The sequence below is a fragment of the Apus apus genome, chromosome 7, assembly GCF_020740795.1.
Source record: "Apus apus isolate bApuApu2 chromosome 7, bApuApu2.pri.cur, whole genome shotgun sequence".
NCBI classification, from domain to species: Eukaryota; Metazoa; Chordata; class Aves; order Apodiformes; family Apodidae; genus Apus; species Apus apus.
In genome coordinates this window covers 23672049-23686645 of record NC_067288.1, presented here as the reverse complement: position 1 = coordinate 23686645, position 14597 = coordinate 23672049, and the positions used below count along the sequence as shown (strand labels likewise).

At 38.8% G+C, this 14597-nt stretch overlaps 1 protein-coding gene across 9 annotated transcripts in view; it reads left to right on the top strand.

The window, feature by feature from the left end:
• SPATA6 (spermatogenesis associated 6) overlaps positions 1-14597 on the top strand; it is a 59988-nt gene that overhangs the window by 20697 nt on the left and 24694 nt on the right. For 8 of the 9 annotated variants that reach the window (XR_007890032.1, XR_007890029.1, XR_007890031.1 and 5 more), the window contains 4 exons: positions 86-173; positions 1119-1159; positions 2903-3078; positions 13611-13710. Coding sequence is in view for 2 of the 9 variants with exons in the window: in XM_051624852.1 (XP_051480812.1) it covers positions 86-173; positions 1119-1159; positions 2903-3078; positions 13611-13710 (405 nt within the window). In the remaining 7 variants the exon portion in view is untranslated. The remainder of the gene's footprint in view (positions 1-85; positions 174-1118; positions 1160-2902; positions 3079-13610; positions 13711-14597) is intronic. The other variant, XR_007890033.1, reaches the window with a different exon arrangement.

The window sequence follows — 14597 nt, the reverse complement described above, 5'->3', positions numbered from 1 at the left end:
TAAATGTGATCTTACAAATGAAAACAGAAAAAAATAAGAACTGATAGGACTGATTCTGAGCATTTTAACAGTATTTTTGCTTCAGGTTGAACAACGAAGTCCTAGTATTAAACTTCATACTTGGTGTCCCATGCAAGAAAGCACAGCAGAAGCCTGGACCAAGGTAAACCATGGTCAGTATTTTCTACTGTATATCTCAGTAATGCTTTTGTTGTCTGCAGTAGTTTAGTGAGGTTATTTTGTTTGGGGGGTTTTCAGCCTGGAGAAGAGGAGCCTGAGGGGAGACTTCGTTGCTCTCTGCAACTACCTGAGAGGAGGTTGTAGGGAGGTGGGTGTTGGCCTCTTCTCCCTATTGACCAGCGATAGGACAAGAGGAAATGGGGCCAAGTTGCACCAGGGGAAGTTCAGATTGGATATTAGGAAAAATGTCTTCATTGTAAGAGTGGTGAGGCATTGAAACAGGCTGCCCAGGGAGGTGATACAGGCACCACCCTTGGAGGTGTTCAAAAAACAGTGCTTTGGGAAATGGTTTAGTGGTTGAGGGGGCTGAGGCTGATGGTTGGGCTTGATGGTCTTGAAGCTCTTTTCCAACCTTAATGTTTCTATGATTCTGAAAAAAAACCAGATTCCTAAGATTAGAAATCTTAATACTGACAGTAAGGTTTAGACCTTTTCTGGTTTTTTGCAGGTAGCTCATAGAGATAAAAGGAGGGAGAGGTGGTCATAGGGAGACTTGTTCAAGAAAGATTAGTCTGGTACCATCATGTACATGAGAATTTTTGGGAATGGTAGAGCTTGATTTGATATTGATTTAGGCTTAACAAAACGTTCCACTTCAGTCTGTGGGGAAGATTGTGTGTATACTGATTACTATTGTAAACATTGTATTCCCTTACACGTGAAGTCATTGTTTTCTGCTAAAGAAAGTGATTTATTGAAATACTCTAAGGAGACAGTTTAGAAATTCACAATGTATAAAATAAGAAATAAATAGATTGATAGATAATTGCTTTAATACTGCTTGGGAGAAGTAAGCTATTTTGTAGATTTCGTAACATTTAGGACGTTTGGATTTTCTTTTGAATTTCTTCTGGGATGCATCTGTTTTCTTTCTCCAGATTCTTCTCTTCTTGGCAGCTACAGACCCAAGAAAGCCAAAGTGAGTACTTTGGTGCTCTGTTGTTTGCAGTTTGTTTTTCAGGAAGCTCTGAGTGAGGTTTGTCCTACATAGGTATTTTTGAAACTTTTTCTACTATAGTATCAAAAGCAAGACAATGGGTATTTTAGATCTGCTCTAACCTGGTTTAGGCCTGCTGACAGATTATTTACAAATAGAAATGTGAAACCTAAGGCTTTATAAGATGTTCATGCTTGTAGCTACATACAGAAATTGCTTCTCCTTGGCATTAGGGCTTGTGACAAAACTGTAGAAGAATCTTCAAGGGCAGTTTGCGTTTGCCTTCCTGGTCATTCTGAGGGCATACTCAGTTCAGGAACTGTGTGCAGAGCTAGCACTGGTACAACTAGAAAGTCACAGTTCTGTTATTTTACATCTTGCTTTTTCAGATTTTAGCTGCTTCGTGTATCAAATAGGTCTTAAAATTAACGTCAGGCTTCCTTTTTTGTCTGTGTGCTTTTTAGTCCTAATTGAGTTTTTTTGCCTGTGTTCCTGAGGTACTGCAGAAATTGTGGGTTTAGGCATTTAATTATGTATGCCCCCCTATATTTTCTAATGGCCAGAAAAACTGATGGTAAGAGGGAAGAGGAAAGAAGGGGAATTAAAAGGATAAACCTTGATATATATTAAGTGCACATTTGTCAGATTCTAGACTTTTTTTACCATGACAGTTTTGTGTACCATGTGAGTCTAATATATTGTTCCATTTCTGGATTGTTCCATGGATATAAATGAGAAACTGTAAAGAAAATAGAGAATTTCTATTAAATATGCTAAATATATAAGTGTTGTTGGTTTTGTTTTGTGGTGGTGGGTTTTTTTATTATGGCTATTTTAAGGTTGTGTTGTTCCTCCCATCCCTCTGCTCTGCAATGGGACAGTAGATTTTTAGGAACAGCCATTGTTTGGAGAATCCAGATAGCTGAGCTGTAGGTTAGTTTCTCATGTTCTTGAGGCCCCTACTCCCTTATGCTTCTCACAAAATCAGGGCTGAAGAGAATGCATCTTTCTTGCCAGAAATATAATACAGCTTTGTTTAAGAGGAGCTGTTTCCTAAAGCTGAGGAAAAAAACCCTGCAGCCTGAAGAGAGCTAATGAATAACCTGATTATTGTGGGTCTGGTTTTGTTATGCTGTGGGTTTTTTTCCATCAGCTTTGGGAAATGGCTCCTGTAAAAGTCCCCATTCCAAGTAAAATGGAGTAACCCGTGAAGACATATTAGTGGCACATACCCAGGTAAGAGGAACTATGACAGGATTAACTAGTATAGTGAAGAGTGAGTAGAAGATGAGTAGATGGGCCTGAGTTTCTCCCTTGAGAAACAGCAAAACATGAGAAAACAAAAGTCTTAAGAAAGAGGTCCCAGACTGAGGAGAAGTCTGGGGTTTGTGTTGCTTAAACTCTCAGGCATTATTCTGAATCTGAGCTTCCTAGGAAGGGTAAGCCATTCAACTGTGCAGTCAGAAACAGCTGATTAAAAGGCTGGTACACTTGACTTTGCCATAAGATGGTGTGCTAGATACCAGCAGAGTCCTCTTTGACACATTCGGTTTAGACCAGGGTTCTTTTTATGAAATGAGAGTCCTTGTTCTTTCCCCAGCAAACAGATATTCCTGCCTGTATGTTCAACCTTTAACCTTTTGGGTTTGAAAAATAAGAACATGAAAACCGCATGTCTTGTATTCGTAATAAATTTTAGCACTGTTTGGTGTTGTTATTTTACAGGCAAAATCTATTCATGGAAAAGACTTGGACAGTTCTGATGTCTGCACTAAGGATGGGATCTCAGACCCAACCAGCAGACAGTCCCATGCTGCGGGTTTATTTCAGCGTTCAGCACCTCCAGCATTTCAGGAGCAAGCTCCGAGTTCTGTGCTACAACGATCTTCTCTAAGGGAGAGGTAATGACTTGGTTTTCTTTGTGAAACTCTGGAATCATTCACATGAGCAGATGATGACAGTACTTGCATGACTGCACTTGGCATATTTGAAGGTGTGCACGCTGAAGAGACTGAAAAATATTTCCCCAACAACTATATTGTCAGTTGACTTTTCCTCAGGTGCTGTGTTTGCCATCACCTCTCTGTTTAATGAATGCCACCCTGATACTCTGGCAATGGAGAGGAGCTCTGACTACTTCAGTTGCTCACCTAGACTTCAGGCTGCCAATGTCCATCTAAAACAGAGAACACGAAAATAAGTAATTGATCACTGTTTTGGAGGCAATTAGAATGTAAATACAGGTGCATGTCAAGTGGGCTTCAGGGAGGTACTTGGAGAGCTTTTTTTGTTCCGACTGTTGTTCACCTTAGTGTTTGGCAGCACATACTTGTGGCTGTTCTGTAGTCAGATCATAGAATCATAGAGCTATTCAGGTTGGAAAAGCCCCTTGGAATCACCGAGTCCAACCATCATCCCTACTCTACAAAGTTCTCCCCTAAACCATATCCACCATCACCACATACAAACGACCCTTAAACACATCCAGGGATGGTGACTCAACCACCTCCCTGGGCAGCCTGTTCCAGTGTCTGACCACTCTTTCTGTGAGGTTTTTTTTTTCCTGTTATCCAGTCTAAACCTCCCCTGTTGTAGCTTGAAGCCATTCCCTCTTGTTCTGTTGCTAATTACCTATGAGAAAAGACCAGCACCAACCTCTCTACACTGACCTTTCAGGTAGTTCTAGAGACTGATGAGGTGTCCCCTCAGCCTCCTCTTCCCCAAACTAAATATTCCCAGCTCCTTCAAGCGCTCCTCATCAGATTGATTCTCTAGGCCCTTCACCAGCTTCGTTGCCCTCCTCTGTCCTTGCTTCAGCACCTCGAGATCTCTCTTGAATTGAGGTGCCCAAAACTGGACATAATACTCCAGGTGTGGCCTCACCAGTGCTGAGTACAGGGGGACAATCACCTCTCTACTTCTGCTGGTCACACTGTTTCTAATCCAAGCCAAGATACCATTGGCTTTCTTGGCCACCTGGGCACACTGCTGGCTCATATTCAGCTGCTTGTCAGTTAGAACCCCCAGGTCCTTTTCTGCCAGACACTTTCCAGCCACACTTCCCCAAGCCTGGAGCATTGCCTGGAGTTGGTGTGGCCCCAGTGCAGGACCTGACACGTGTGACTCATGTGAGTAACATGCTTGGGCTAGCTTTAATCTAGTCAGTGTTTTGTTTTCCAATCTTTCTGCTTTATTGACACCCTGTTATATTGTTTTGGTAAGCTGAAGTGTGGGCCTCTGCAGCAACTGTGTGCATATTAATGGCTAGATTTAAATTCATTTTCTTAGTAACCCCCACTGACCCAAATGGGGCTGGGATGGATGTAGTTTCTAATATCCCTTAGTTCAGTGGATTTCAATCCTTGGGTTAATATTTTGGGCACACCTTGTAGCTTCAGTGTTTGATGAGGGTGGGATGGATGACATGTCAAAAAGCAACAGGTTTTTTCCATGCTTGACTCCTCCAGTCCTTCAAGGAGGGTATTCCCTACCTCCTGCTGAGTAGAATGTGTTCTTAGTGTTCAGTGCTTCTACTGTATGTTCCCGTTAGGAAGTTACTAGATGCCTTTCTGGAAGCAGAAAAACTATGTACAAAGCTGAGCCTGAATAACCAAATACATAAGTGGGAGAAGCTGAGGATCAAACTGATGTCCTGTCCTAAATGCTGAAGTGTTTACTGAGGCCCTGCTTGGTGATGTGCTTTGGTGGCTAGTTCTCACTTGTTCCAGGCTGTTTCACCCCAGTTGTTACTGGCACCTCAGTTGGTGTTTGCAGGGTGCCTTTTGTAGCCTTCACAAAACCTAATGCTTTCTTCCAAAAGAGAAAAATTGTCTCAGTTTTTTTCTTCGAGAAGAAAAACGACAGCTGGCAGGTGGGGACTGAATTTTTAATCCTCATGAAGATGAAGTTGGTGTTTTAACATTTTTCTCTGCTTGAAAACTTGCTTGTTTGTTGTTCTGTGTAGTAGTACTTCTTGAGAACTGTTACACAGAGATGAGGAAGTATTGGAGGAGGTTTCTTTGACATCTGGTCTACTTCCCCACTCCCTTCTGACACTGAGCATTGTTCACCCATGTCTGGGAAGAGATATTGTAATGGGGACTTTTTTATCCTCTACTCAACTAGACATTTTTTTATATATTTTTTTTTCCAGGGTGTGTTTGTGTTAAATTTAAAATGGATAGTACTTAAAGCTAGCAGAGTTCCTTCTATAGATAGCAGGGAAGTCTTACATGTTATGAGCTGCTGCTGCAGGCACAGTCAGTTAGTAATCTGCCAGTTAATACTGAAATTGTCTGAATGTTCTTGCTTTTTCTCTTTGCAAGCCCCTCTGCAGAAGAGATTTGTGATCTTGTGCAATTATGATTTTTCTTCTTATGAGAACAAATGTTCTCAGCTCTTTAGAAATGTAGCATCTCTTTATGTCATCTGAAAAAAATCAAAATTAGTAGAGAGAGGGCATAGTCTGAAAAATTTTATCTCTGTTTCATGCTGCTGAGATAACAATGGCTTTAACTGAGAGTTATAGTTGGAATGACAAACATAGATCAGAGGTCAATGTTTGGAAATGTATTCAAGCACTGCTGTTCAGATCATAGCAATACAGAGAAAATCAGTGCTACTGAGAGTTTATCAGTGTTGGTGAATTTGCAAGACTATATAGTCTTATCTCACACTGTTTGGTGTTTGTTTCCTCAATTTTATTTTGAATTACAAAGACAAAGAGCTTAGCATATCCAAGCTATTTTTTTTAATGCTAGTCAACCCACAGTCAATATGAAACTTGACTCTCCACCTTGACCTCTAGTTTCCTTTTTTCCCTTTGTTGGTTTTTTTTATGTATTATGAAGTGAATGTCTGCCTTCTTAGGAGTATTTTCCAGAGGCTTGCTGAATAGTTATTAAGCTACTGCAATACTTTTCAGTGATACAGAAATTGGGGTCTTGCATAAGGTCCTCTGAGCCCTTTTGTATCCTTTCTAGCAGTTTCCAGTCCCTTTCTGTGAGCCTGCATGAAAGACCATGAATCAATCCTCTCCCTTTTTACGCTGGGTTTGAGCCAGAGGCAGAACTGTAAATAGATTTACTGTTGAACAAGGCAGCAAAGTTTTGAATATTTATTTTTCATATTTGATTTTTATGTCTTTCATTATTTAGGTCACCTCAGGAAGGCATTTGCTGGTGTTGCAGACTGACACCAAGCAGAGTGATGTGTCTGTACGACTCCACTTCCCATTTTGATTCTAGCTCCTGTGTACATGCATGTTCTTCAGTTCCTGCCCATGATGTGGCCAGCTTCAATCAAGGCAGTTTATTTGCCCCCACAGACTGATTGGTTCTGCATAGATAAGTGTCCTTTTGTGCATAGATAAGGATCCTTTATGCTTTGGGAAAGAGTGATAAGACTACATTCTCTCAATGCTGCTGCAGGAGAGCAGAATTCAAGTCCAGTCCTTGCTTGCATAGTGCATGTACATCCTCATGCAGTCCTAAAAGTCAGTGTTATTCTTGGGGACTTGCAAGGTGAGCCTTCCTTGCAGCACTGAAACCTGCAGCAAAGTACCTTTCATAAAGAAAAGGAGAAACAGTGGGGTGGGTTCTGTAATGACTAAAGTCCTCTGAATGGAGCTGTCTGCTGGCACAAGAGAAATTCTTGTCTCAAGAGACTGCAGCAATCATAGGAATATTTGACCATTTCTGTTATGTTGAAAGGCAATGCTGCTTCTCATGCATTTAGGATCAAAGGATTCTTTTTCCTACTCTGGACATGGCAGACTTTTGCTTTAGTTTCTTGTCATTTATCTGAAGAATAATAATTTCCAGAGTGAAGTCTAGCTCAATTTTTATTGTTCTTTTAATGTTCTTCTGGTTATACTGCTGATCTGTGATCTTACCTACTCTAAAATTTAACAAAAAAACAAGTTCTGTTTCAAGTAAGTCAGAGGTTAACTCTATGGATCAGATGCCCTTCTGTAAAATTCCTCTGTTATTTTACCACCATCTTTTTATGTTATTTTTTTCCAAGTACAAGGAAAATACCAGCATGAAGTTAGCTATTCCTAATGATAGATACAACGATAGATACTATTAATTAGATAGTAACAAAAGACTAGATCCTACTTGAAGTCCTTGAAAATTCCAATTATCAGAAGATTTGGCTTCAGTGATCTTGAAATATCACCCCAGGTCCTTGGGTACTAGTTCACCTAATATTTTAGGGAGTGACATGCATCCAGAGACAGGGTTTATTTTTGTGAGACTTTAAGTTCTGAAAACTTTCTATTACAAAGTAGAACACTAAAAAATTTAGCAGACATTTTAAGAAAAAAGCTTGCTCTAGGGAGATGCTGCAACTACGTTTCCTGTCTATTTCTAGCTATTTAAAATTAATTATTTCTGATATTTTTAAATTTAGTGTGGTAGTGAGATTGTTCTTGAATCTTTTGGGTTTATCAACCTCACCTCTCAGGGAAGTTTCCTTGTTTTGCATTCTTTAAGTTAACCTGTGGAAATCAACACTTGAAGATCAGTAATTTCATACAGTATTCTGCAAAACCAAGAAGCACTTAAACCTTTCATATTTGTGACCAACATCTGTACTGTTTGTCATCTTCATTGGTTGATTTTGCTGCAGAGGTTGGTAAATTTGAAATATAGCTGTCGAAGCTGTTTTATATATAAATGAGTAAGTTCAGAGAAGATAGAAGGTAATGGGAAAAGTTTCCAAAGAAGATTAGGAGGTACAGCCCATTTATGACATCCTAATGTTTTAGAGCCAAAATGACTTGAACCTCTTTGGGACTATTGCTCAGCTGGAATCTTGGGCCTTCCTTGTAATCTTGGAAGCTGTCCATCACTTGGGATTCTGTTTTTACATGAGGATGATGTCTCTTGCCCCAGTTTTAAGGGCTAGAAATGAAGCTTAGGATGAAAAAGAAAGCATTTACTAATTTAAAAACTCAGCACTGAATGTATCTCAAGTGCTTCAAACCCTTATCAGGCCTTTTGAAAGTAAGACAAACTATTTAGAAAGGGTGAGGGATTTTTACTCGGAAAAAAATTCTTACTGAAGAGGGAGAGCAAATGGGTACAGAGCTAAGCTGTCAGCTTCTGCTTTGAAATATACAGGCTGCTGTGCTTTGATTTAAGGCCTTGTCCGTGTGTGATTGTTTCTGCTTCATAGCTGTATCCTGGCACTGTGAAAGCAGCATGCTTCCTTCACTTTAAATCCTTGCATTCTTACAGTGTTTGCATGTTGGTATGTTTTCATTACGATTCAGGAGCTGGTATAAACCAGTATAGTCTCTAAACCACTTCTGCACTTCAGCTGCATCTCCACTAAGGTTCAGAGCTATCAGTCATTTTAAGAAAAAGCAAAACAAAATTGCATCCTGTACTAAGTAGACCAGTAAGTGCTGCCCAGCCTTTCTATTGTGCCTCCAGACAGCCTAGTGTGCACTGAGATCTAAGTTCATTCTACTGAATTACTACTTCATGTCCTCTTAAATGAGAATAAAGCAACTTCTCCACTTACTGTGAATGCTGCATAAATGCCTGCTTGGATATAGTATAACATCTGTGAAGTTTGCTTTTTTTTTTTGTATTTCAGAATTAAATATATCTAGTTTTCTTGAGAATCTCTCATGTTCCATGTGTAAGATTGTGCAGATGGTGTTTTTTCAGGTCATACTTAGCTTTAAGAGTTCTTTCTCCCTCTTCTCCCCAGTTACAGTCGCGTTCTCTCCAATTGTGAATGTGGTACTACAGTATTTCATTGATTTCTGTCCTCTGATAGTTTGTCCTTGTATGTAGGTTAGCTCAGCATGAAGTCACTGTCTTTGAAGCTGATGAATTCTTCATGGTGGCCACGTGCACTGAGTTGTTCACAAGGCCAGGAGGTGTGATAGAAGGGAAGGGGTCAGCAAAGGCATTGCAAATATTTTGCAGTAGGCTCTTGCATTAATTTTCTTGATAGGAAATGTATTAGTATCTCCTGCTGAAATGTGATATTATCATTTTTGCTGTGTGCAAGTGGATGATTGGATTGTCTGACATTTGAAAAGTCCTATTTATTACAGCTCTCAGGTTTGTAAGCTGCTATTCGACTGGAGTACATGTGTGGATGTATCCTGTTTGTATTTCTAATGGAGTATTTAATCCTAATGGGTAGAATTACACATGAAAACAACTTTAGCACAAGATCTAGACTGTCTTCTTTTTTATTTTTATTCAAGGTAGATGTTGTCTGGATGACCTTAAAAAAAAATCCTTATCTCATAAAAGAAAATAAATGCCTTTAGTCACATTACAAGGGAAAATGTTTCTGTTTCCTTGATTGTACTCGACACAGTATCTTTGAAATTAATCTTGAAAAGTTCTCTGATTGATCTGGCTTTTTCTAGGTCACAGAGCTATATTTCCAAAGTGTTTATACAATCTATTGGAATCAATAAACAATTTAAACTGATGTAACTGCAGAATGTTTGCAAGTCCCAGGGAAAATTGAAAGTATGACAAAGAATACAGCTGTAGAAGTTTATTTCGTTTATCAGGACAAACAATCATTGAAGTGAAATGACTTTCCTTTCAACATTACGACAGTGACACCTTAATCACATATATAAGTAGCTAGTAGTTTTAAAAACTCATTATTGGTGATTTGGGGCAAGTGGAATCCCGTTATTTATACAGCAAGAAGCTGTGCTCTAAAGCCTATTTTTATCAAATGTTTCCAATAGGAGAGTTAGAACATCATAAGAAAGGTTTCACTTCAAATTATGCTTATTACATTTCAGGCATGATTTTATTTTAGTTTGAGTTTTCCTTGGCTTAAATATTAACATTATGACTTTAAATGTGAATTGGACTCTGTAGTTATTACTGAAATTAGACAGTTTCAATACTACAAAAACTATTTTTAAAAAAGCTGATACTGATTGTAATTGCGCTTAAGGTTTAGATTTTTTTTCTCTTTTTTTTTTTTTCTTCTTTTCTTTTTTTGGTAAATTAAGTTCAGGGTCTGTGCGAGTGGCTCACATTTCTTATACCACAGCGCACACTAGTGGATTGATCAATAAAATCACCTGAAGAAAGCAAGCTAATAGTTCTTGAATTAAGTACTTAAATCTTCTTCTTGGAGACAGAGCCACATATTTTCAAGATGAATACAATAGCAGGCTGGGTTTTCTTTTATTGTGGTTTATTTTTTTTGCCAAAAGTAAATACATTTATTTCCAAGGATATCTGTAAATTTAAGATGAATAACAATGATCTGAAATCTTACATATGAATTTCATAAAATTTATTTCCCAAAGGCAGTCAGTCTGTTCCAACTTCTTTTCTCAGTGCCAGCAACCTGGATGTTGGAGGAACAGCAGCTGTTGTATAAACAAGAGAAAATGCTGTCACTAAATGGGTCTATCTTTTATTTGTCAAATGGGAAATGACTCACTCTTACTGCATCAAGGATTCATATTTTTAAACGTGCATTTCAGGGGTTGTGTAATATTAGTAAATGTTTGGAAATGCTAATAGGAAGTCATAAAATGACTTTTTATAAAAGGGTGTGTTTTTTTCACTGCTAGTGATAGAGCACATGCATTGGAATGCAGTTCATCAAACTGAGTTTGACTGTTTGTTGGGGAAGTCAATGTTCCTGGTTGCTTTAGGGACTCAGACATCTATTTCTTTAAAGGCAATTCTTTCCTCCCCTGACAAAATTCAAAAACCATTTTGCTTTCTTTTAGGAGAAGTTCTGTAAGATCTTTTAGTGCAACAGATTGTTAAATTCTTGTATGCCAAAGAATGGAACAATATGGATTTGCCATACATGCTGTTGGGTATTAAACTGATCACAAATGTTCAGGATTTTAATAGGAATGTTACAGCCAGCTTTGTGAAGATTCTTCCCTGTAATAACCTAAAGATAAGCAATGGTAAATGTCATTAGATATATGGAAAATATATCCCCCTGTAGATTATATGATTCATCTTTCCAGTGCTGTGTTACTTTTTGGCACCCTTTCTTGAAGAAAAATAGAAGCATTCAGAAACAGACAGATTGCTTTAAGGAAACTCCTAAACAGGCTGAAAACATGTGATCTTTAGAACAGAGATATTTCAGAAAGGTAAGCAATAATTAGTGAATCCAAATCAGCTGATTAGGTACAAGAAAATGGAAGGAAGTTACTCAAAAGCAGAGAACTTGTCACTGTTTACTTACAGTTCTGTCTCTCTCTGGTAGTAGAAGGTATGATCCAAAATATTGCAAAGTGCTCCCAGCCCTGCCTGTTACCTCCAGGACAGCCTGGTACCTCCCATTTTCAGGATCTTGCTTCCATTAATATTGACATTGCCAAGTTACGTGGTTTGGACCAAAACTTCCTACGTGTATTTTCTTTGCTTTTTGGAAGGAGCTGTTCAGTTATTTTTAGCTGTATTGAAGTGTCTGGAAGTTTGTTGAAGGTAAACTAAGCCAGGCATGATTGGATTGGGAATTTCAAAATGACAGACTGGTAACACAGGGAATGTGAGAAATTGGAGAGGACAAGAGGGGCTTGCAGTCACAGTCCCACAGACCCATCCAGAGCTCAGTGCAGAACCTCGGGGTTCAGAGTCATGATGTTTCTCTGCTGCATCCAATCTTGTGAAGCCTCCTAGCAAAGCATGGTGCTCTTTCTTGTGCCCCTGAGCCACCCAGGGCATGGCAGCCCACATCATGAGGTTTTATTTCCTTGGTGCAAGATCAGGTTCTCAGAGGTTAGGATGATGGGAGGAAAAAGACCCTATAGCCCCAAAGAGCTCTAAAGCTCTTGATCGCAGCGCTGGGTGCACGGGGGAATCGCTCCTTCCATACACACACCAATGGACAAGGACAGCACATATTTATTCACTTAAAAATATGCATATGCATTACTTAACAAAGAAATAGGCAGGATTCTTTTATAATTATTTTATAATTAATTAACTCAGATAATAACTAATATTATATATTAATATACACGCACTGCCTCTGAGTGGGCGTGAGCAGGGGTCTCATGGAGGAAGGCTCGTAATCTTCGCTGAGCTGTTGTTCCTCATTCTGGCAGGCTGGCTGATGTTCCCAGCTGAATCCTACTTCTTGGGCTCTCAGGCAAGACACAGCCTAGTTCAACACAATACCTCTAACAAACATTAACAGATTCTACTGTTCAGCATCATATAGGTTTGGTAAATTTAATCCTTACGTCTCTAATTCAAGGAAACATTGAAACAAAGATGCAGGATCTTGGGTGGGTGCCATGTTTCTATCCACTATGATGAGATTGTGTAAATAAACATTGAATGACTTCTCCCTAATAATTCTTCAGTTAGGATGATCTCTCTCTTTTTTTATTTTCTTTTTCCTTTTTTGTTTTTTTGAGAATACATTTTTGAGTGTACTAACTTGTGTAAAAGATCCTATTAACATCTTAGTTGCCTCCCCTAGCAGTCTGAGAATAACTACTGCTGTGAAATTTCTGCCAGCTTCTGAACTTGTTAAGCATGAGGGGGTTTTTTTGTTTGTTGGTTTTGGTTTAGTTTTTTTTTGTTTGGGTTGGGGTTTTTTTGGTGGTGGTTTTGTTTGTTTGGTTTGGTTTGTTTTAGTGAAGTGGAAAAAAAAATAAATCTGCTGCTTGGCATAGAAGGGTAAAACAGGTAGAACAGGCTGCCCAGAGAAGTTGTGGAGGCCCCATCCCTGCAAGTGTTCACAGCCAGGTTGGATGGGGCTTTGAGCAACCTCCTCTAGAGAAGATGTCCCTGCCCATGGCAGAGGAGTTGGGACTAGATGATCTTTAAGGTCCTTTCCAACCCAAACCATTCTATGATCCTATGAAAATCCAAAAGTAACTGTTTTAAGTCACCCATATCAAGCAAGCTACTTGGTTTTTAATGTAAAAAAAAAAAAAAAAAAAAAAGGCAACTTAAAATGCAGTTCCATCTTCTGAAAGAAAGATTGTGACTTTGCAGGCATTTAACTTCATGGACTTTCCAGTTTGCATGCATTGGGGTTATCTTCTTTATTTATTCCACTGAAAAGCATTGCATATGTGTAATACTTCCTTTAAAAAGAGAAAAATGAAACCTGGTAACTGGGTGTAGAATAACTGTATAGCTTTTCTATTCTGTAGGGACAATACAAACATTATGGAAATATTACTCAGGTTACAAAATCATCATTTTCTGGTTTGTATCTTCTGTTGGTATCGTGGATACATGCTGTTTATGCACTGCTTTGTAATGTTTCTTTACTTGTACCCCAGAGGAGAAAAAGAATCAAATCTAAACGTTGTGTATGTTCCAAACAGAAGGCATGCTTCCTAATTTTCAGAAAAAAGAAATGTGAGTCAAAAGCATGCTTGAGCTTTTCAACAAGAAAATATTTCTTCTGATTGTTTTTCCTCTCCCTCTTGCAGATTTAGCTCTGCTTGGCCTTCACCAGCAAATGGAGAGGAGATCCATAAAAGAATTAAAAATATTTTAAGGACACACAGTGCGAGACAGCGCCTGATACTTGTAAGTTTAACTGCAAACTAAATCCTTTCTTTTCTCTAAGATGATAGAGGAAGATAACTGTGCCTACAGTCCTGGATTTATTATAAAAGTTGTCCTTTAAGGCAGCCTTGCTTGTAGAAATATGGATTCGGTATATAAGCTGGGCATTTTCATGTTGATTTCAATAGCCTCCTTATGTGTAGCCCTGATGGACACCTGGTATAGGTAACCTTGTCACAGGGTATTGGGAACTTTTTTTTAATATATATATCTGGTTCACCACTGCCAATTTAAGCAAAAAAATATTGTAGATCTGTAGAACATCAAGGCTTAATGTGTTGTGCAGCTGCACATCAGCAGCTGCTTGTGTCCAGCTCTTTGTAGAGATAATGTTATTCTTCACATGTGTGCTTTTTTCCCTTAATTACCTGGCTTTCAATGAACAGATCTCTTTATCTGATGAGATTATGCCTGGGATCAGAGTATTTTGTCATTGAGTGTGATGGATTTTTGAAGCCTGGTTTTAGGCAGATACACATTTTTGCTATTGTGATTTTGAGAAAGCCAGTGGTGGCACATGATCTCCTTGGCCAAAGCATTGTACAAACTGAGTAACAATGTTGTTCATCTGTAAAAAACTTAAGGTCTTAAGTGTGAGGCGAGGTAAAAAGATGTAAGGATGGAGAAGTAGGTAAGATAAAGATAAGGAGCTTTGGTGCAATAATTATTTTTTCTGACAATCTAACACGTTATTGATTGGTTAGAAGAGACATGAGCCTCTCAAAGTGGAGGAAAACATCTTTCCTCCTTCAGCTTCTCCTGAGTCTTGACAGAAATATGCTTTTGAATGTTAATGCAGCTGTAAGGTACTAACTGCTGTCCCCAGCTGTCCCCCTGCCATAGCTCAC